A 23426-nucleotide genomic window follows, 5' to 3' on the forward strand; every position below is an offset into this window, starting at 1 on the left:
CCCACTCCCAGCAAAATCCAGATTCCAGACAATAGGAACTGAGAGATTTTGCTGGGGTGGAGCAGCACATGAAGCCTCTGCTCGCACCACATAAGGCCACATGGAACAGGGCAGTCTGGTGCTGTTGGTAAGCAGGCTTGAGTGTGCTTCTGGCCAGGAGCTGCTTAGGTAAGCACCTCCTGGCCAGAGCCTGCCTTTGGCACTCAACCTCTTCTCATACCCCAACTCCCTCCCAGATCCTACACTCGCTTCTACACTCCTCACCCAGGCCAGAATCCTCTCCAGTACCCATGGTCCCTCCTGGCCCTTGCACCTCAATCCCCACCTTCACACTAACTCCCTCTTGGACCCCACACTCTCTCCACCACCCCAGTCTCCTTCCCTGAACTCCCTTCTGCACCCAACCACCATCCACAGATAAGTGCTTGAGAAGTGTAGCACAAGGCGATAAGAAATAAGAAACCTGCTTCTAGCTTTTTAATAGGCATGTCTCAGTGACAATGGGCAAGTTACAGCTTTCTAGAGCTTCAGTTTCCTCAGCTATCAAATGGCAATAATGATACTTCCCAACCTCAGGGTGCTGAGGCACGATTCCTAAGTATTTGCAAAATGCTTCAAGATACTGAGATGAAAGGCAGTATAAAATGCACTATATAAGATACCCATAAAACCCGGGAGCATTTATCTCTGTTCTTTGATCCATTATGTTTGATGTCTGTCAACCTAGGAGAGAAAAATGAATCCTGATAGAGAGACATGGCAGTTACAGTTCCCTCTTCCAATGAAAATTCCTCTGGACAGCTAACATTTATGGCAGCATTTAATTTCAAGCCTGCATGTATGTCCTGGGTCTATCAATTTTTTTAAAGCTTTACAAATCCATCTTGAAAAAGGAAGATTGACTCTGGCTAGGATATATTTATTACGGCATGTGCTGAGAGCTGAATATTAAAAATCAGTGGACCTCCACCAGTCACTTTTGTATTTTATACAGTGAGTTGAACCAAGTATCTCAAAACATTGTTTTATAGAGTGAGATGTAATATTTGCATTTTATTCATTTTAGATGATGAGTGGGGATTTGAGAGCAGCCTTCAACTACCTAAAGGCAGTTCCAAAGAGGATGGACAGAGGCTTTTCTCAGTGGTGACAATGGCCTCAAGTTGCAGTGGGGGGAAGTTTAGGTTGGATATTAGAAAAAACTATTTCACTAGGAGGGTGGTAAAGCACTGGAATGAATTATCTAAGGAGGTGACAGAATCTTTGTCCCTAGAGGTTTTTAAGTCCCAGCTTGAAAAAACCCTGGCGGGGATGATTTAGATGGGGTTGGTCCTGCTTTTAGCAGGGGGTTGGATTCAATGACCTCTTGAGGTCTCTTCCAGCCCTATGATTCTATAAACAGTTGTACTTCAAGATGCACAGCATCTAGGCAATTTCCCCAAAGTCAACAGCAGATCTGGAAACAAAGCCAAAGATTTTTGAATCCCAATTGTCTGTTCTCAACATTACCCCAAATTCATTTAATCCATATTGCTCACAGCAAACTTGTCATCCATTGCTAAACTTCAGAGAATCAAAACTAAACTTTGAAAAACTTCATTAGAGCAAGTTAGTGTCAGAGAAGCCCACTGTAATTTACAATGTTGTAAGTTTTGTAAGTATAATACATACAAAAACATTTAGCATTTGAGCGCAGTCTAGCTTTATTTGTTGATAATACCTCAGAATATTTAAAAAATTATGCTCTAATTAGCAAAGTCAGGAAGGTCTGTTTTATTGGTATTCTGTCTTATGACTAGTAGCTCTATTTAGATCAGGACTACTCAACACATGGCCCACGGGCCACATGTGGCCCACGGCCCATTTGTTTGTAGCCCACAGTGCTATTTGGGTTTACATGAGGCTCAACACATGGCCTGCAGAGGGGATCCTTTGAACACAGGGCTCCACTGGGAACATGCTCCACAACGGCGTCTCCCAGGCAGTGTGAGCACTGAAAGACGCAAGCGGACGGGCTGGCTGGCTGGAACAGACGGATACAGGGTGTTGGTGTTTCTAGCCCCCAAGGAGGAGGTGCCTAGAGCGCCAGGGCATTGTGTGAAATAAGTTATTTCCATATATTTGCATGTATATGCAACCACACTTAAGCTGCGGCCCTCAGCATGTGCTGTGCCTATCACTGTGGCCCCCAGGGCTTCTTAAGTTGAATAGCCCTGATCTAGATGAAGCTAACTGGGATTCTTTTAACAAATGAATTTAAATATGCGCCTATCAACTTTCTAACGCTTTGAATATATTCAGAGCTAGATGTAGGCTCTGGGTCTATTTTAGACAAATAGTAACATATTACTAAGGATCTATCAGTGGACTTAATTTTGTTATAATCCCTTATAACTATTAATAATTAGCCATGATAGAGTCATCTTCTTCCAGTTTCCCATTTCCTGCACTCAAAACTGCAACCTTCTTCAGCAAAACCAGAATACTATCTAAGACTGGATACAGGAATTCTAAATACACTTTTCAAGAGGAAATCCTCTTAGCCCCAATCCAGTCAAGAAATTAAGTTTAATTAAGTTTTCATAAGAGCACTGCTGGAAATGGAATTCCTGGTTTCTAGGGAAATGATGTAAAATTACCATTCAGTTGTTCCTAGCCCAGCTGACTTAGATATTCAGTCCAACACTGTGCCCAAATATTAGGTCTCTATCAGAAAACAGACATTTGATTTCCTGGAGGACATCTGGCTTAAAGAAAAGCAATATTGAGCCCTTTAGTTCAGTGGTTCCCAACCTGCAGCCCAATCAGCATATAACTGCACCCGCTGTGACATTCTCAAGACCATACAGATAGCTTATCTATTGTGTGGATATGATCCAAATAACTCAGAGAGCTGCATAGGAAGTCCACAATGATAAACAGGGTTGAGAACCACTGCTTGAGTATAACCATCATATGGTCTGGAAACCATGACTGATCAGGAGGTGCAATGGCATCTAAGGCAAACTTTTTTGGCCTCATTTTTAAAGTTAGGTAACTCGCATTAGCCTAGGAAAGAGGAAAATAACGCCATTACAAAGAATGTCATGGATACTGCAAGCTTACATGTAATTAAAAACAAATCTGAACGTGAAAATGTTTGCAATATTATGACAAGAAGCATTTTAAACAGATTTGTATACTCCACATTCATAGCTGCAATTTTATGGTCTACACCAGCAGTGAGACTTCCTGGGGGGGTCGCAGCACTTTGATCCGGACCAGCTGGTATTTTCTTTTCCTGGCTCGGCACCTGACATACACGCGGTGGGGGTGGGGAGAGAGGCAAGGGAGCAGACTGGTGCATTAAGTTAAAGGGGCCAGAGCTATTTTTTTTTTTTTTTGTGGTTCAACAAAAATTTTCCCAGATCCGGGGGGTCGCGAATGAAAAAAGGTTGAACACCACTGATCTAGACCAGTGGTTCCCAAGCTTTGAGCATATGGATCCCTTTACAAAGTATTACAATTTCAGACTCTCCTCCCAGGGGGAGAAAAAAAAAAGAAGAAAAGAAAGTGGTGGGCTTGATCCTTATTTTAAACTTTCCATGGACCACCAGTGGTCCACAGGCCACAGGATGGGAACCAGCGGTCTAGTCATCATGCTGATGCCAAGGGATAATTATAAACATTTTGGAATGATCACACACAAACATACTGTTTGCCAGAACTCCAACAGACAATCTTCAGTAGGAATTCAATATTGTGCTACAGTGAATGACAGATTTCCAGGTTTTAAAAAACCCCAAATCAGTAATATTATTTACTTCTGCCAGGACAGTAGCTATTAACATAATTGTGCTGCAATCATAGAACTAGAAGGGACCCTGAGAGGTCATCATCCCCAGCCTTCCCAGCAGGACCAAGCACCATCTAAGATCAGGGGTTGGCAAGCTTTTCAAACCAAAAAGACAAAACAAACCACATCAAAATTCAGAACAAGTGGTCAACAAAGAGCCATATAAGAATGGCTATTTACATGACTGAAAATATACAACCTTAGCATTATTGAAAACTGACAATGATTAATAATTGCATAAATGAAACATTGTACTCAAAGACTTTAATGAGAGTTCTGCTGCTGCATCTTCTCTCTCATTTCATTGAAGGTAATACCATAACTAGTCAAATCCAGCTTCATGCATGCATTCAGGCTGTCTTCTGTAAATCTTATGGCAAGGGCTGGGGATGTGGAAGTGCAGAGTCTGGGTTGGGGTATGTGAGAGTATCAGAGCAGAAGGGCTGGGAGTATGATGGGCTCAAGGGACAGTGTTGGAGCATGTGGGGGTGCAGGAGTGTTATGGCAGGGGACGGGATGTGGGGGTGCAGGAATTTGGGGATGTGGGGGTATGAGGAACTCAGGGCAGGGGGTTCAGGTATATGATGGGCTCAGGTTGAAGTGTGGGAGGGGAGGTGCAGGAGTGTATGGCACCACAGCCAGATGGGGCTGGGCCCCAGTTAGGGGCTTTTTGGCCTGCATTCGTTTTCAATAAAGTAAAATATGTCCAGCGCAAAAGGTTTCAACATTATCTTTATTTATTACAGGGGTGGGGAAGCTTTTTTGGGTCAGATGTCACTAACCCACAGAAAAAAAAATCAGGGGCCACACAAGTGAGAAGCAAAAACCCCAAATAATCCTCTCTGATGTGGCCCCCAACTAAAACACCTCACTCGCCTGATGCTCCAGCCCCATGCTGGGAGGAGGGGCATGCAGGACTGAGGTTCAAGGCCTCAAGACAGATTTACTCTTCTGGGGTTCCAGGGTTAGTGAATTTTGTGAGCCCTCAAGCTCTGAGAGGACTAAAAATGAGGAGTTAAGTGTGCAGGACAGGGCTGACAGTGACTGGGACGGAGGTGCAGGAGATGGGGTACATGAGGGGGGTGAAGATGTGAGGTCTGGGTGGGAGGTAGGGTACAGGCTGGGAGTAGGGTGTCTGTCCAGAGGGGAGGTGGCAGGAGCAGGCATCTGGCCTAGAGGAAGGTGCAGGAGCAAGTGCGGGTGCAGGGTCTCAGTGGAGGAGGTAAGTGAGGAGGCTGGGGCTAGGCACGAGGGGGTAGAGGACACTTGCTTTCACAGGCAAGCACAGTAGTTTAGGCACTGCTTCCTGTGGCTCCCAGTTGGATGGATTCTGGCAGGAAGCCGGTGCTGGCACTCTAATCTTGCGGGGGGTCATAAGGATGGAGCACCAGCTCAGGCTCCGTAATTTGAGGGGAGCAAGGGAGAGGGCTGAGCTGGAGCAGCAGAAGAGCCATATTTGGCTCAGGAGTCATAGGTTGCCAACCCCTCAGATATCTATCCAACCTGCTCTAAAATATCTCCAATGATGGAGATTCCACAACCTCCCTAGGCAATTTATTCCAGGATTTAACCACCCTGACAGTTCCGAAGTTTTCCCTAATGTCCAACCTAAACCTCCCTTGCTAAATTTAAGACCATCACTTCTTGTCCTATCATCAGAGGCCAAGGAAAACAATTTCTCCCTCTTCCTTGTAACACCCTTTTAGATACTTGAAAACTGCTATCATGTCCCCTGTTAGTCTTCTTTTTTTCTAAACTAAAGCAGCCCAACTCTGTCTCCTCTCATAGGTCATCTTCTCTAGACCTTTAAATAATTTTTGTTGCTTTTCTCGACTTCCAATTTCTCCACATTATTCTTGAAATGTGGTGCCCAGAACTAGACACAATAGTCCAAATGTGGCCTAATCAGTGCAGAGTAGAAGAATTACTTCTCATTGTAGTAAAATGAAGGCCTTATTTGTAATGTCACTACCCCAAATTTATTTTACTTCTTATATACAGAATCTTGAGACACACACTAACAATTCCTATCCCAGAATTTCAAAACACGCTCAATAATGATACAGATAATTGTTTAATTGCCCTAATCTGCAGTACCACAAGGGCCAGATCACAATGCCAAATTGGAAAATAAATTGTTATAAGGTTGTATCATATGTACACATACATACTATACATATATGCCCATATACAATACAAATATATACAGCATATCCATATTATTCGGAGAGACTATTTGGGAGTACTTCTAAAACTGAATCATAAAAATTGCATTGACTATTCGATTAGCCAAATAATCAAAATTTTACATTCCTCAACTAAATACAATTGGCAAATAAAATCTGTCCATCAGTTGTATGAGGGAATGTGGACACGAAGAGACAGATGGAGTGAGAATGTTGGAACAGTAAAGTATCCACGTAACAGTGTTTAGCCCACTGGGTCACCTTCAATCCATGCATTATGCTCTTCCAAGACTATGGGTAAACATCCTCTCCAGAAAATACAAAAAGTGGGGGAATGTAGTAAGATGAGGGCCTGAATCAAAAGTCCATGTAGCCCAGGCCTGAGGCCTAGTTTTCATGGACAAAACTTGGCTAATATAAAGCAAAGCTAACATATGAACAAGAGGCAGGCCCCTGCTCACAGAACTTGGCATCAATAGGGCCGAGAGTGCAAAACACTAACTGGTAATAGGTCCAGGGTTAGAACAGTAATTGGTACTGGTAATAAGTTAAAAGAACATTCCAAAAGGATGTACTACCAGCTCATTAAAAAAGACCGTGGGACCCACACTCCAATAGATATCGACCCAGTTTTAGGAAAGGGTCTAAAATGACAGCATGATGGATAGAGATGTTCTAATTGAACCACAAGGTGCAGGGCGATTGGCATTATCTAAGTAACATCATAGGAAGGGAGCCTGAGAGGAAAACACATAAGAATGGCCATACTGGGTCAGACCAAAGGTCCATCTATCCCAGTATCCTGCCTTTCAACAGTGGCCAATACCAGATGCCCCAGAGTGAGGGAACAGAAAAGGAAATCTTCAAGCAATCCGTCTCCTGTCACCCATTCCCAGCCTCTAACAGGGGCACCATTCCTATCCATCCTGGCTAATAGCCATTGATGGACCAAACCTCCACAAACTTATCTACCAGTAGTTCTTTCTTGAACCCTGTTGAAGTCGTGGTCTTTACAACCTCCTCTGAAAAGGAGTTCCATAGGCTGACCACGTGCTGCATGAAGAAAAACTTCATTTTTTTTTGTTTTAAACCTGCTACCTATTAATTTCATTTGGTGACTCCTAGTTCTTATGTTATGAGAACATATAAACTTTTCCTTATTCACTTTTTCCATACCAGTCATGATTTTACAGACCTCGATTATATCCTCCCTTACTCTCCTATTTTCTAAGCAGAAAAGTCCCAGTTTTTTTACTCTCTCTTTATATAAGATCCGTTCCAAACCCCTAATAATTGTTGATGCCCTTTTCTGAATCCAATGCCAATATATCAAGTCCAGTCCTCTGCCCTCACGGTCAGAGGGTGGTAACCTGACACATCAGGAGTGGTGTGTAACTTGTTTGTATCTGTATATAAAGTGGAATCTTGGAGGGGCAGTCTTTGTCCAGCCTAGGGGGCAGTGGCACCTCCCACTGACTGACTCTATTGTTACAGGTACATATGCATTGCGATTCGGTAGAATTTAGTGACAACTATTACTGTACTTTGCTTAACAACAAACATGTCTGGGTGCCTTCAATCCTTATCTGATTTGTGGTCTTTCGGGGCTCTCTCAGAGTGTGATGTGTTGACTAATTGTGCAAGTCATCATGGCACACATGATTGAGCACACATGCATGCAGCCTTCTGGTTATCATGACTGATTGGAGCAGAACACCTGTCAGGATACCACATCTTTAAATCCTGACCTACCACACTCGTGTCTTGCTCACAACACTCCTGTTAATGCACCCCAGAATCATGTTTGCTCTCCCCCCCCCCGCAAGTGTCACACTGTCACTCATATTTAGCTTGTGGTCCACTATAGCCCCTAGATCTCTTTCTGCGGTACTCCTTCCTAGACAGTCGCTTCCCATTCTGTATGTGTAAAACTGATTGGTCCTTCACAAGTGGAATACTTTGCATTTTAAACTTCATCCTATTTACCCCAGAACATCTCTGCAGTTTGTCCAGATCATTTTGAATTATATGGCCCCATCATCCAAAGCATTTGCAACCCGTCTCAGCTTGGTATCATCCACAATCTTAATAAGCATACTCTCTAGGCCAATAAATCATTAATGAAGATATTGACCAGAACCAGCCCCAAAACAGATCCCTGCAGATCCCCACTTGTTATGCCCTTCCAGCATGACAGAGTCATTAATAACTACTCTTGGAGAATGGTTATCCAGACAGTTTATGCACCCACCTTACAGTAGCCCCATCTAGGTTGTATTTCCCTAGTTTATTGATAAGGTAATGCAAGACCGTATCAAATGCTTTATTAAAGTCTAGAAATACCACATCCACGCTTCTCCCTTATCCACAAAATTTGTTAATCCTATCAAAGAAAGCTATCAGATTGGTTTGATATGATTTGTTCATTACAATTCCATACCGGCTATTACCTATCACCTTATTATCTTCCAGATGTCTGCAATATTAGAGATATAAAAATATTTACCTAATGACCTAATAAATCAGTAGGGAAAGGTTTTCAGGATTCTAAAAGTATTAAATTAGGGTGATCACAATAAATCAGGAAAGAAAACGAAATAGATTTTTTTCTTTTAAATCTCAGTATATAGCACTAGCCATTAGGCAATCTTGCTTATGAAAGTCAACAAGTGCCTAGTTCTGCTTCCTGTGAAGAGAAAAATATATTGTACCAGTTTTAAGCCTCCATACATGGAGCTTAATTCCCACTTCTAGCCTTACTTACTCCCACTTACTAATGTAGGAGTGGGAAAGAGCAAAAGTTATACAGCAAGGAGCTAAAATGAACGTAAATTCAAGTAGGGGATGGCTTTTTTAAAACTCTTCCTCTTAGAACCTTCAGTTAGCTGTCCCTCCTCCCCACTTTCTTGCACATCACCCAGACAGCTTGCAACCTAGGCTATGTCTACACTGCAGGCTTCTTGCGTAAGAACTGTTTTGCGCAAGTGTTCTTGCACAAAAGGTCTTGTGCAAAAGCGCGTCCACACTGTCATGTGCTTTTTCGCAAAAGACGTGCTTTTGCACAAGAGCATCTATGGCAGTGTGGACGCTCTCTTGTGCAAGAAAGCTCTGATGGTCATTTTAGCCATAAGGGTTTCTCGCGTAAGAAACCCCTGTTGCCCGTCCACACTGCCTTCTTGCGCAAGAGGGCTTATTCCTTGTGGGGAGAGGAATAACCCTTGTGCAAGACGCCTTCTGTTCTAACACTGTACTGTAAATTTACTTGCACAAGAATGCGCGTGCAGTGTAGATGCTCCCAAGTTTTTGCACAAGAACGGCTGTTCTTGAGCAAAAAGCCTGCAGCGTAGACATAGTCCTACATTATGCTAGGCTCCTTTAAACTCCATAGGACAAATATGGAGACTATAAGTAAGGAGGTGTATACTGCAAATTGGTGACACGTGTACAAGTAGAAAGGGAGTCTACATTTGTGTAAATAAGGCAAGTGGTGGAGCCGAAGAAGAAGTGAAGTAAATTCAGACTACCTCAGACTCCGCTAAATTTGGCTCACAGAGCTTGTCAAACATACATACTGAAAACTACTTTATGGCAAATTTAACATATCCAAGTACTTCTGAAACTAAAGGTTTCAAAAGAAATAAGCACCTCCCTCACCCTCCCAGCCCTCTTCTTACAAAGGGCTACTGTTTGTTAATCCAAAAGCATTCCAAATGATCTGCTGGAATTAACTTCTAACACTGGCAATTTGTTTTTATCCCCACTTTCCTTTAGTATTTCACTTCCTTATTAAACAGCTGCCACAGAATAGCACTCTTGACTGGGAAGATGACCAGAAAATGCAGCCAGAAAATGTTATATCAAAGAGACTTCCTGCCCAGCTGAGAAGCTGCTTTGACAAAGAAAGTTGACCTTCCACCTCCACTGACTACAAACATCACCCCATAACATGTCTCCTGAGACAGTCAAATAATTTAAAAACATTAATTTTTATGTGAAAACTACTTCAATACACTGCAGATTAAATGCCAAGTGATTTGCAAGTCCTTAGAAATACAAAGTTAGAATTTAGTGCTCTATTACCAACTATGAGTCTTAATTCTCATCCAATACTCCCCTCTTCAAGTAATTTCTTGGTCTCTGGGCACATCAAGATTCATAAATAGTGAAAGATATCAAGTTACTTTGTAAAAAGTACTGAACAATTTTAAAATAGACGAAGCAGAGAAAAATGTCCTACACCAGGCTCAGTAGTCTTTAGAAATGCAAGTGCAAAGAATTAGGTGCCGTATGTTAATTCTAATGCCACCTGACAGTCACATAGCAGCTTGACAGGAATTTAATGACAGCATCTATCACAAAACTTTATTTGATTGCTTAATTATTTTACAAGGCCAATTCTTATGCAAAACACATTGTAAAAACTTCCACAACATGCAAAGTTCTTAATGCTGTATAGTTCAAAATCAGTATTTGCAAGGCACAGAAGTGTCTAAAATTTACAGAACAATCATGGGGTTAAACTTTAACACACTAATCTACTTAAAGAATAAGATTTATAATACATGGCAAAGCAATTATCCTTTGCAAACATATAACTACCTCTGTGCAAGTATGTCAAAGCACTTTAAAAGCCTTAAAGCTCAACAGCAGACTTTTGTGATGGACAACAGTTATTCTCATTTTACAGAGGGAAACTACAGCAGAGAGATATGCCTAAAGTTACACAGTAAAGCTGTAGCAGATCCAGGAACAGAATCCACAAGTCCTGAGTCACTTCACCATAAAGCTCAAAAACTACTCTATTCCCTTATTATTGTAACTCAGTTTTGAGAGGCATGCAGTACAGCTAGTGAAAAATTGCTTCTTGTACCTGTAGAAAAGAGGCTTTGTGAACACTGTGCAACATGGAATTCCATCATTCTGCCAACATTCTTCCCACCTAAAACATAAAGCTACTTTTTAAAACAATCTTGGATGAATATATAGTACCACTTCATCCTTGTACAACATGATATAGTGGAACAATCACTCATACATCACAAATTCAAAAAGAGAGGACATACTTGAAAGTGAGTTAGGGATAACTAGGAAACATACCCTCACACTTTTAAAAAGGAGATCAGAGTAAGATTATCAGAAATAATTTAAAAGAGTAAGAGAATACCCAAAGAGACTCTACAACCATTATGACCTCCACAGTTGCTACTATATTCCAGTTTAGTATTAGTCATGGATACTTATTGGATCACGCAGAATATGTGCGCTCTCTGGTCATACTTCCAGGCTCTCATGGCTTCCCTACAAAAATCTTTTCTGCTCTCTCTACAGAATCCCTACATCTGGTTTCTGAACACTGCTGGGTTGTCTCCATTTTGAGTCTTTTCCTCCAGCAAGGATACCACTATAAAACAAAATTTAGAATTCAACTATGCCTTTCACTTTGCAACAGCGATAGGAAGTAAAGCAGGGCTACTCAACAAGCGGCCCGTGGGTTGCATGCGGCCCACAGCCCATTTGTTTGTGGCCCACGGTGCAGTTTGGGGTGATATGTGTTTTAGTAGTTAAATTCCTGGACTGTTGTGAAGCCAAAGCAAAAAAGTAGTCAATACAATGAACGGTCTTCTGTTTATATGCATTTTAGTAGTTAAATTCCTGGACTGTCATTGCTCATTAAAAGTGCTGTCATATGGGTGGAAATCGGGTAAATATTGCATTTTACTAATATCAGCAAAACTGACTTAAATGGGGCCTGCGTGTTGTGTAGTCTTGCCTTAATCTTTGTATTCATACCCGTCAGTGTAAAAGAAGCATTTGCACAAATATTTGCATGTATATGCAACCACACTTAAGTTGCAGCTCTCGGCATGTGCTGCGAATATCATTATGGCCCCCAGAGCTTCCAAAGTTGAGTTGCCCTGAAGTAAAGGGAAGTTGGTTTAGTAGTACCTTGTACATTCAATAAAATCTGAAAAAGATATTGAACTTCTGCTTTTAAGTATGATGAGGTTTTTCACTGGAGAGGATGTGTCATACCATAAACTCAATACTGGCCTTTAAGGGAAGAAGAATTTTTCCTATATGGCTCAGTGAATACTCAAATTTAAGGCAGAATGTTTGGCAAGCAGACTTCTTGAATTTTTTTGCCTTCTTCCTTTCCTTCTGTCCAAGTGAAAAGACATACAAGTCAATCTCATGACAGTGAAGTAAGGATGTTAAAGACTAGTCGATTATCGGAGAAGCAAATGCTTCTCTGATAGTCATTTGACTAGTCAATCTCTCTTCCCCCCCCCCCCCCCCGCTGCCTCTATAAGATAGTGCTCTGCGGCGCTGCTGCTTTGTAACCCCAAGGCAGTGTCTCAAAGGGGAAGTGCTGCACAGCTGCTGTGAGGATCAGCTGTGCAGTGGCTGCCCCTTCAAAATGCCGCTTCTGGTGTTTCTAAGGGGCAGCTGCTGTGGAGCCTGGGGTCACAGCTGGGGACTCCCAGCTGACCCCTGGCTCCCTGCGGCATTTCCCCAGAGTCCGCAGCTGACCCCGGGTTCTGGGGAAATGCTGCGCAGAGCCCGGGATTAGCTGGGGAATCCCCAGTTGATCCCGGGCTCCACTACCCCTTTGAAATGCCGCTTCTGTGCATTTTAAAGGGGCATTGGAGCCCGAGGTCAGCTGGGGAGTCCCCAGCTGATCTCGGGCTCCGCGTGGTACTTCCCCTCAAAACCCGCCTCGGGTTCTGGAAGTGCCGCACGGAGCCTGGAGTCAGCTGGGGGGGGGGGGAAGAGAGGGGAGAGAGTCAATACATTTCAAAGGAGGAATGAGGAAGTGCCTATAAACTAATTGATGGAAATTCCATTGACTAGTCAATTAACCGCATTTTAACATCCTTACAGTGAAGTATACATTTTGCTAATTTTCTGATACCACTCGAGAGAGATTATGTAGATTTGCCACTTAAAAAAAAAAAGGATGTTCATCTTCATTCAAAACCTTATTTGAAGCACATGCAACAGCTTCTATTATGGTCAGCAAGAGTGAAAACAGCTTAATTTAGAATTCTGTACATCACATTCTTTAAAAAGCATGTTGGATTTGAGATTCCTTCAAAATCAATTTCTCTACTGTTTGGAGCAAATCTGATACACGGTCAATGTATGTTATTTCTAAGAGGGCCTAATCATAAGGAGGTACAACTTTAGGTGGCTCGAAGTGTTCTGCTGTATGCAAGAAGTACCTTTCAGGACAACTGAAACTCTACTGTGCTACTAATTATGTTTTATAAGGATTGCAAAAAACACACAAACACCACCTCCTATTTTTGCATTGCTTTTTGACATACAATTTGTTTTTCTTGATGAGATGGGCATGGTGATATCAACAAAATTGACTAATCAATAGTTAGGCCAAGCTTATTTGCAATGACATTTAGTTAAATGTTGGTTCTCTCTAAATCAACAATTCAAGTTTCAGTCTACATAAAAAGAGGCATTTATACATTTCCTTTTCTCAACCATAACAGTATATTTATAAACTTAAAACACAACAAATCGCTTGGTAGCACTAAACATTTTTTTAAGTTTATCCTGTAGAGACTAACTCGGCTACCCCCTGAAGCTTTTAAAGTTTATTTAGTGCATCAGGATGGCTCAGTGATAGCCCAGTGGTTCTGAACCTTTCCAGACTACTGTACCCCTTTCAGACTCGGATTTGTCTTGCATACTTTTAATTTCACCTCACTTAAGAGCTACTTGCTTACAAAATCAGACAAAAATACAAAAGTGTCACAGCACACTGGAACTAAAAAATTGCTGGCTCTCCCATTTTTACCTTATATTCTAATTGATTTATTTTATAATTATAAGTATTGTACTTACATTTCAGTGTGAACCTGTTACTAACTTGTGAGCCTTGCATGAAACTCAACTTCCAGGTGGCTGGGCTGAAACACGTATCTTAGCTCCATGGGGCCTCCTTGCCATCCCGATGCTGGAGACCCAGTAAAATCTGTCCTGTACCATCCCTAGGGGATGCAACCCCTCATTTAAGAAATAATGATCTAGATGAGTTGAGTAACCTCTGGAAGACCTGTGTGTACCCTCAGACTTATGCGTACCCCGATTGAGAACTACTGTGCTAGTGTATGGGGCATTCTGTTTTCACACCATGATCAGGGATCCCCTCCCAGGTTGACACAGCAGTAGTTGGGGGAGAAGTGATGCTCTGGTATCCTTCATGCTATCTTAGAGTAACACTATTTCAGCATTCAACACCTATCTATGTGTCAGGTCATTTTCACAAGGGAAAAAGGTGACCAAACCTCTGTTCTGTCCAGCATTCTCCCTCACCATAACAGATTCAAACATCCAATTTCTGCATATATTAGTGAGTGCATAATGGTCACATTTACCTTTACAGTCACCATTACATGAAGCAATCATTTATAAATCTATTTACACCTGTAGTATGAATTAGAGGCAACAGAACTCGAAATGAAAGTGGGGAATACAAGCCTGTTCTGTAACCTATATCATGCCTGAAGCTCTACCATTTTGTATTACCAAAACTTCTAACTTTCCTGAGGCAAACACACTGATACAATGTAATTCCCAGACCACCAAAGTTCTGTTTAGGGAAAAATATCCATTAGTTTAAAAAAAAAAAAAAATCCCATCCACAGGCTAACAAACGGCATTGAAACATACCATCTAGATAACAGTGTGCCACTTAGTTAATCTATTTCTGGATTATCATTTACTCTACTATGCACACTTTCTGGCATGCCTTAAAATGCTAACAAAGTTCAACACACACAACAGAAACATGCTGGTGTATGCTGAATACTATTACTACAGCCTGTGTGTTCAACCACTTTTCAACAGCTTTATATGCCAGAAGTACATCCTGAACAGAAAATTTGCTGTCTTTTCATAGCTCATACATTTCAGGAGTTTATATTGGTTCTCTCATCTCAAGGGTTGCCCAGCTCAAGTACTGCAATAACTGCCCTGTACACCCAAGATGGAGGATCCCATTTTATAGTACCCCAGACATCAGTACTGAGCAGGGGCCTTGGCTCTACCCTGCTCAGCATTCAACGCAAGTGCCAGTCAGTGGAGAAGATAAGAGGGTGGGGAAAGAGAGAAACAGACTTGTTTCTAGTGTTGCTGCAGATTAAGGATGTTAACAGGAGGGTAACTGGATAATTGTTTAGCTAATACAATTTATATTGACTACGTGATTAGTTTATAAGGATAGGGGCTTAGAAGGAGCTACCCCTGCTGCAGCTCTGCAGTTTAAATGTAGTAAGAGCTGAGTGCATAGCAACCTGGCTCCTACTACAGTTAAACTGCAGAGCTACAGTGGCAGTAGCTCCTGGACCCAGTGTAAGCCGGGCTTGCTCAGTCCCAGCTCACGCCAGATCCAGCAGCACATGTCCACGGGGAAGGGTGTGGAATCCAAAGTCACTGCTGGGACCCACTCTGGACAGAGGCTGCTGCCGGAGGAGCAGTGCAGGGGAGGAGGGACAAGAAACACAGCAGAGACCATGCTGGGAGGAACCAGTTCCTTCTTTCTCCCCCCCCCCCCCCATTTGCTGCCTCAGTTATAGAGGCAGCGGGGGAGGGGACTGCTAGTAATTATCTAGGCTTATCAGGTAGTCGACTACTCTTTTACATCCCTACCAAGGATGCTCTGTAAATAATTTCCCTCCTACAGAGCACGGGCTCTAGTGTAGCCACCAAAATCCAGGCATGGAAATATGGCCTTACACTTAACTCCCTGAGTACCACAATGAGGGACAGAAGTCCTTTTTTGAGGGACTGGAGTGTGCCCGAACTTCTCCACCACTCAGGTTTGATCAGCAAGACCAGCAGTAAGCAACTCTGAATCTACATCCTTCTCTACAGAATAAAGTTCCAGGAGAAGGAAGGGGGTAGGCGAAAAACAGATGACGTTTATCGTGGATATTGTACTGAAGTCTCTTTTGGCTACTGTTCCAACTCATTATTCAGCAAATAAACCTATGCTTCAGGACCACTGGCCTGAGAACAGTTTCACAAAAACATTTCTCTCGGGCCAAATTTGAATGCAATCTATTTCTCTCGGGCCAAATTTGTTGATGTGGTAACTGAACTGATTCAGGTTGAAGCTAGCAACAAATATAAAAGGTAGACAACTTCATCCTGACAAAACCTATCAAACTTTGCATGACTAGCTCTTGGTCTGCAATGATACTGGGTCAAGACTACAGCAAGAATCAGACACTGGACTGACAGAGTATCGTTTTCTACCATCACTGCAGGTTGAACCTCTCTTGTACCACACCCTTGGGACCAGACCAGGCCAAACCACAGAATTTGAGGAACCATGGGAGGTCATTATTATCTAGTAGCATTACTTCTGCTGCTTAGAAGACTTTTAGGGGTAAAAGAGGTAAATAACAGCACAGAACACAGAGCCAGGACTAGTGGCTGTAAACAAACTTTATGGGATCACAGTAAACTTGGCCACACCCATGGTAAGTGGGCATCCAGCTAACTAAAAACATGCCTGATCCCAGATGTTGCTGACCAGAGTGTGCCAGACTAGAAAGTTTCAACCTGTATTAATTTGAGTGGTAGCTGAAAAATGCAGTAACATCTCAGGTATTTGAACTGGAAATTCCTATCTAAAATAAACTAAAATGCATTTCAGATTATTTTTATTTGTAAAGTTGGGAAATGAAACTAACACAAAATTGCAGAACAGCAAATCCAACTAGTATGGGTGAATCACACAGCAAGTCACTACTCTGTCATACCATAGAGCTTAAGATACATAATGAGCTACCAGCCATCCAGGTTTTCCTCTTAATAATCAGAGTAAGAGTCATAACCACCACCACCAAATTCTCTCTTTAAGATCAATTTCTGCCTTCACAGGATAATTTTTATTTTGATCCATTTAGTGGAGGATGGTAACAATGTAACAACCATAGACTTCACTACTGTCATAAAAGGATGAGACAGTTCCTTAGCTCTTCCCCCTTCATGACAAATGTCTAATCTATTCATGGAAGGTAGGTACAAGCAGACTCTCTTGGACCTTGCTCACTGAAACTCATCCATTCACCACAATGCTTAAACCAAGAGATGTTATTATTAGATCACCTTTATTAATGTACTGCAGAGTGTCCCTGATCAAAATATTATATTCCTGAATAAATTCTTCCTTTCCTGTTTTCTCATGGGATTTTCTCTTAACATTCCACCTTTTAGATTTTCATCCTTTGACTTTATCTAGCCTTCGACCGCATATCCTTAACATGTTTAATGTTAACACACATTAACAAGTGTATTCCTTACGCGATTCCATTGTATATTAGCCATGATTTAAATATTATATGTATGTAGTTCCTATTAGCACACACCTTAGACATTTTAATCACTGAATCAAAGTTTATAATTCTTAGCTCAAGAGAATACTGCTTTCAGAAAAATAAGAAACATACAAAAACACCTCTGAAATAAAAAAGGATTTAATCCTATTCAGTTTTTACCATAAGTCCTTAAGAGAGGGGATCCCACAACCCAAGAGCCCACTAAGACACAGATACACTGCAAGCCTCAGGTTCAAAAGCACATGGGGCTTCAAAGAACACACTAGCATAAGGGGAATTAAGAGCTCAGAAAGGTCTCCTAGATATCAAGTTTTTTGGTGTTTAAGCTTTAAATACTAGACAGACTCTGTTTCCCATATGGGAAACAATGTGCACTCCCACACACATCTCAGAGATGGATGGAGTTGATAAGGATTGGACAGACTTTTTTGGTGCTAAGGGTAAGGAATTATGCAATAATATAATCTGTCATAATGGCACGCATCATAATCTTCAAGTGAACTATATGACTATTCTAAACTCCATCACTTTGGTTATTTATCAAAAACTGTGAATATGGGTTCCTCAACATGGAACGCCAATAATGATAAACATCATATACAGGTGTTTCTAGGAATATCCAAATGCTCTGGAAATATATCTCTTTGGTAAGTTTCATGGATTCACAAGAGAACACCTTATTTATCAACCCAGAAACAACACATCTGAAGCACAAAGGTGGCATCTAAAATTACTATAAGGAAACAAACAAACAAAAATCAACATTATCTGCCCAAATTTTTTCACTTTGTTAAAACACGTGATTATAAAACATAACAAGGCTCCCCCAATACTCACTTACAGTATTTGAACCTGAACACTGCAATACTAAGAACCTGAAAGTATTTTTCTTTGTCCAAGATGATAAATATATATAAAAAAGTAAAATATAAATTGGATTTTAAAATGCATTAGTTTATAATAAACTAACATTAATAAGAAAAAGAACATCCGATGTTGCAAACAAACGCTTTGAAGAGCCTATGTCCTTTAACCAACTGCATATCTTGAAGCTCTGCTTCAGAGGGAGTCTATCTATAATAGTCTCCTAATATAAGTATATGCAGAAATGTTTCAGGTTACAATTTAAAACAAAACAATGTATGAGCTGTGACCAGTTATTGTGTTAAAGAGGAAAACATGGAATAAGTCGAGAGTTGCAACAATGAAATTAAAAAAAAATCTAATTTTGTTCCCTAAACTATTCTTGTAAATAAAACTTACACATTATATGAAAAATAGGCTCTCAATCTTGTAGTAAGATCTGTCAGGGTGAAAGAACCCTTGCATTTGGGTGGATCCTGTTGCTGAAACTGTACCCGCAAATGTTCCTAATACCTCTGCAACTGTCATTTTCTGTGTTTTGTTCTCCTAGTTTCCATAAGGCTAATAATAAAATGTTTTCATTTTAATGGTAAAGGGAAACCAATGAGTTCATTATACATAACGGGCAAAAAAACAAAATAATTCTCCCCTGCTATCCTTTCAGAAATTGTATGATAATCTTAGATTTAATTTGTAACAAGAATAGGTAAACACTGTTAATGTTTACATAAAAGGTGTTCCTTTAAATATCACACTGAAATAAGTACTATGTCCATGTGTAACTGTTCAAATTTATTTGAAATTAACATGTTAAAACAAGCCTTCCTGCTGCTCTAAATGGCTTAATGACAGCAGATCATTAAGCAGATTCTAGAAGCAAGTTAGTGGTTTACCCATAGTAACTTTGTTGATTCAAACATTATACGGGTCTGATCCTGCAGACATCTTTACATGAGTAATGTTTATGCATGTCAGATAACCCAGTGGGCTACATCATCGTCTGATGTATATCCTAATTCATCTGCTGAAGATACAACCCACTGAGTTCGAAAGGACTATTCATGTGCCTAAGATCTGCAGGATCACACCCTAAGTAAAATAACGCAGTGAAAGTAGGACAGCTTGCATATACGAAGATGTTCATACACCTAACAGCAACGTTTAGGAAAGCTGGTGGCTGTCAGCAATCCCCCTATATTCAACAACCTATACATTAATTAGTTAATTTCTTAAAAGCTTCATGTGCAAGGTGAAGTCTCAAGCCAAATTTTGAGGGAAGAAAGGATAGTAGGTTTACAAAAGTGGTCAGTGAAGGCATCCACACAACAGAGGCAGCATAAATGTTTGCATGAGAAGCTGGCATAAGGTTGATAAGGCTGGCATTACTGCCAGAGCAGCATGATCAAAGAAGATAAAAGCAGATAAATAAGAGGCAGTGAAGTTGTGAAGGAGCAATACTCTTCCATACCAGAATCAAAAAAACTATTCTGAAACATAGATAAGTGTATAAAGTTGGGAAGTCAATATTTTAAGACCTTTTAATTACAATTCCACATCTTTTAAGTTGTCATTCTTATTTTAATTACTTTTATCAGTATTAACTATTTTTTGTTCAAGGTAAAACAAGAAAAATCACACTAGTTTTTTTCTTCTTTTAACCCAATAATAAGCAATAGCAGTAATAAGAAAAAACATTTCAGTGTACAGCCACCTGGCTGATGCAATGAGGCAAAGAAAAGAAGAATCCTGACAAAGCCACATAACACTGTATTCCTAAAAAGCTGAGTGAATGGCAAGCACTTCACTTTCTAGAAAATGAAAACAAATAAGACCTATTTCCTCCACTATCATTAAACAGGAGCAAAAGTCCAGGTTTATGCTATTCGTTGGCAGGGGGACAGCGATACTTTGATGATGGCTGAAACGGACTACCACAAGGGTGGAGCTCCATTTTAGGGGCAACCTACAACAAAATCCAGATTGTGGGAGAATCTACCATCAGACTGTGCTCTGCCACCACATCAGCGAGCAGCAAAAGCGGTGCTCCCCCCGTGGCACCCCACCCCCCAAGGCAGGAGCGGAAACAGACCAGCCCCCCGACGCCTTTGGCCCCAGCCGCCCTGGCCGGGCGGAGTCACAGAGCGGGAGCCTTACAGCTAGGATGCTGCTGGGGCCCTGCCGGGTATTTCGTGCACGGGAGATGGGCTGGGAGGGGGCTGAGCAGCCGGGCGAGCGGCGGGAGCTCAGCCGGGCGGACGGGCTGTGCCCGGAGGGTCCCGATCCCAGGGCCCTGCGGGGGAATCGGCCCGTTGACCGGGTCGGAGGAGGGGCCGGCCCGTTAGGTGCCGCCCGGCCCCGCCCGACACCTCTCAGCGAAGGCAGCCCCGTCCCCCGCCGCGCCTCACCTCGGTCTCCACCACCTCATGGTAAGCGGGAGGGGGGTCGAAGCCGCCGCTCCCCCCGCCGCCGTCGCCGTCCCCTCCGCGGGAGCCCTGGCCGCCCGCCGGCGAGCCGTGCCCGCCCTGGCCCGGCTGCCCCGGCCCGCTGTCCATGGGCTCGTAGCCGCCGTAGTGCAGGCCGGGCCGCTCGTTGGTGAGCAGCGCCACGGCCTCGTTGATGTCGTTCTTGGCCAGGCGCAGGGCCCTGCGGATGGCGGCCGCGTCCGAGAAGCCCATGCACAGCAGCGTGGTCATGTGCTGCTCCTCCTCGCTCTCCATGGCCGGGCCGGGCGGGGGAAAGGGGCCGGGAGCCGGGCTCAGGCGCTGCTCGCTCTGCGCGCCGCCATGTTGACGGCCACCTTCCCCCTCCGCCTCAGGACCGCCGCGGAGTAGCCCCGCACCCACCCGGAAGCGGCCCGGGAAGCCCGAGTGGGAGGGGGGGGAGGCCTCTGGGGCCCTAGTCACATGACAAGGGAGGAGGCGTGGCTGCTTAGGTATGAATGGAGTGGGGGGGAAACTGAGAGGGCGGAGCGAGGCATAAGGAGGTTGCCATGGGAACCAAAAGAGGCTGGTGCAAGGGCAGGGAGAGGGGACAGCAGAGGGGCTGGGTGCAGCTTCCTCCTGGGCAGCGCGGGGGGAGGAGATGGGGGTGGAGAGGAGGATTCCAGGGGAAGCTGAGGGAATGGATGGAGACCCCCTCCCCCCCCGGGACTGGAGGAGAAGCGCAATGGAGGGACTGCCAGGGATCTGATGGGGAAGGCTGCTAGAGGAAAATAGAAAGGCGAGTGGAGGAGGATTTGCCAGACTCTAATGCCCCTGTCCTGTAGGGGGCTGGCATCGGGGATGGGGGAGGGAGGGAAGAGCCTCCTTTAGGATCTACCTGTGCTTTGGTGGTGCATCTACACTGCGGGGCTTAACTCGAAATGAGATATGCAAACTGAGCTACGTCAATTGCATATCTTATTTCAAAATAAGGAGCGCTACACAGCACGGCTATGTCTAGACTGGCATGATTTTCCGCAAATGCTTTTAACGGAAAAGTTTTCCGTTAAAACTATTTGCGGAAGGAAGCGTCTAGATTGGCACGGACACTTTTCCACAAAAGCACTTTTTGCGGAAAAGTGTCTGTGCCAATCTAGACGCGGTTTTGCGCAAGAAAGCCCCGATTGCCATTTTCGCGATCCGGGCTTTTTTGTGCAAAACAATACCGCGTTGTCTACACTGTCCGTCTTGCGCAAAAGCATTTGCACATGAGGGCTTTTGCCCAAACGGGAGCAGCATAGCATTTCCGCAAGAAGCACTGATTTCAGACAGTAGAAAGTCAGTGTTCTTGCGGAAATTCAAGCGGCCAGTGTAGACAGCTGTCAAGTTTTTTCGCAAAAGCAGTTGCTTTTGCGGAAAAACTTGCCAGTCTAGACGCAGCCCACCAGTCTAGATGGGGCCAAATGGCAGAAAAGCCTCCTCTTTCGGTGGAGCCCTATCCCTCGTGGAATGAGGTATACAGGGCTCCCCGAAAGAGTGCATTTGCTCTTCTGCGAAAAAAAAGCAGAAGAGCAAACATGCTCCCTGGACGCGGCGGGGTTTTTTCGGGAAACCCCCCGTAGTCCATACATAGCCAGAGGGTTACAGGAGTCAGAGTAAAAAATCCTCCGGCTTGACAATATTTTGACATTATTTTGAAATAACTGCCTGCTGTGTAGACGTGGACTAAGTTATTTCGGAATAGCGCTAGTTATTTCAAAATAGGTTTGCAGTGTAGATGTACCCTTGGTGAGGAAGGATCTGAGCTAAGTCTTCACTATCATGAAATTCCAAGTGGCCATGGTATGGCATGGAGTGACTTTGATGTCCCGTATGGCCTTTTATTTGTTACAGTACCTATCTATGATAGGGTTACAATATTTAAACTTTCAAAAAAGAGGACACTCCTGAGAGGGAATGTATCAGTATCTACCAACTCATGTTGTATTAATGTGTTAAAACATGATATAGTATGATATAACATATTAATACAGCGTGAGTTGGTAGATGCTGATACAGATACATCCCCCTCTCAGGAGTGTCCTCTTTTCTGAAAGTTCAAATATGGTAACCCTATTCTATGAAGATCAAGATTTTGAGAGATTGAGTCCATGAAAGCTCATGATACTACATTTTTGTTAGTCTCTAAGGCTACGTCTACACAGCACGCTTACCTCAAAATAAGCTACGCAGTTTACACTCTGACATCAGGCTGCACACAGCATTTCAAAGTGGCTGCTGCTTTAAAATGCTGCGTGCAGACCGGGGCCATTCCCCAGCTGGCCCAGGCTGCAAGTGACATTTCAAAGTGGCAGCACCCGTGTGGAGCCTGGGGTCTGGCCCTGGGCTCTATGCAGCACTGCCTCTTTGAAGCACCCATTCCTCTCCCCCCCCTTGTTGCCTCTTTCTGATAGAGGCAGTAGGGGGGAAGCAACTAGTCGACTAGCATGTCAACTAGTCGTTCACATTCCTAGTATACACTACAAGCAGTTATTTCGACATAATGTCAAAATAATGTAAAGCTGGAGAACTTCTTACTCTGACTCCTGTAACCCTCATTTTATGCGGGGTAAGGGAAGTCGGAGGAAGAATGCTCTTTCTTGGACTCCTTGCTGTGTAGACAGTGCCAAAAGCCGAAATAAGCTATTTCGACTTAAGCTATCCAATTGACATAGCTCAAGCTGCATAGCTTATTTCAGCTCTAGCTCTGTTGTGT

The 23426-nt window shown here is 43.0% G+C and overlaps 1 protein-coding gene across 6 annotated transcripts in view; it reads right to left on the bottom strand.

The window, feature by feature from the left end:
• The window catches only part of USP24 (ubiquitin specific peptidase 24), a 114644-nt gene extending 93538 nt beyond the window's left edge, over positions 1–21106 (bottom strand). For all 6 annotated transcript variants that reach the window (XM_075936049.1, XM_075936047.1, XM_075936046.1 and 3 more), the window contains exon 1: positions 20657–21106. In XM_075936049.1, the coding sequence (XP_075792164.1) occupies positions 20657–20968 (312 nt within the window). In that variant the 5' untranslated portion in view covers positions 20969–21106. The remainder of the gene's footprint in view (positions 1–20656) is intronic.
• Positions 21107–23426: the final 2320 nt, after the last annotated feature.

The sequence above is a fragment of the Pelodiscus sinensis genome, chromosome 9 (assembly GCF_049634645.1).
Source record: "Pelodiscus sinensis isolate JC-2024 chromosome 9, ASM4963464v1, whole genome shotgun sequence".
NCBI classification, from domain to species: domain Eukaryota; kingdom Metazoa; phylum Chordata; order Testudines; family Trionychidae; genus Pelodiscus; species Pelodiscus sinensis.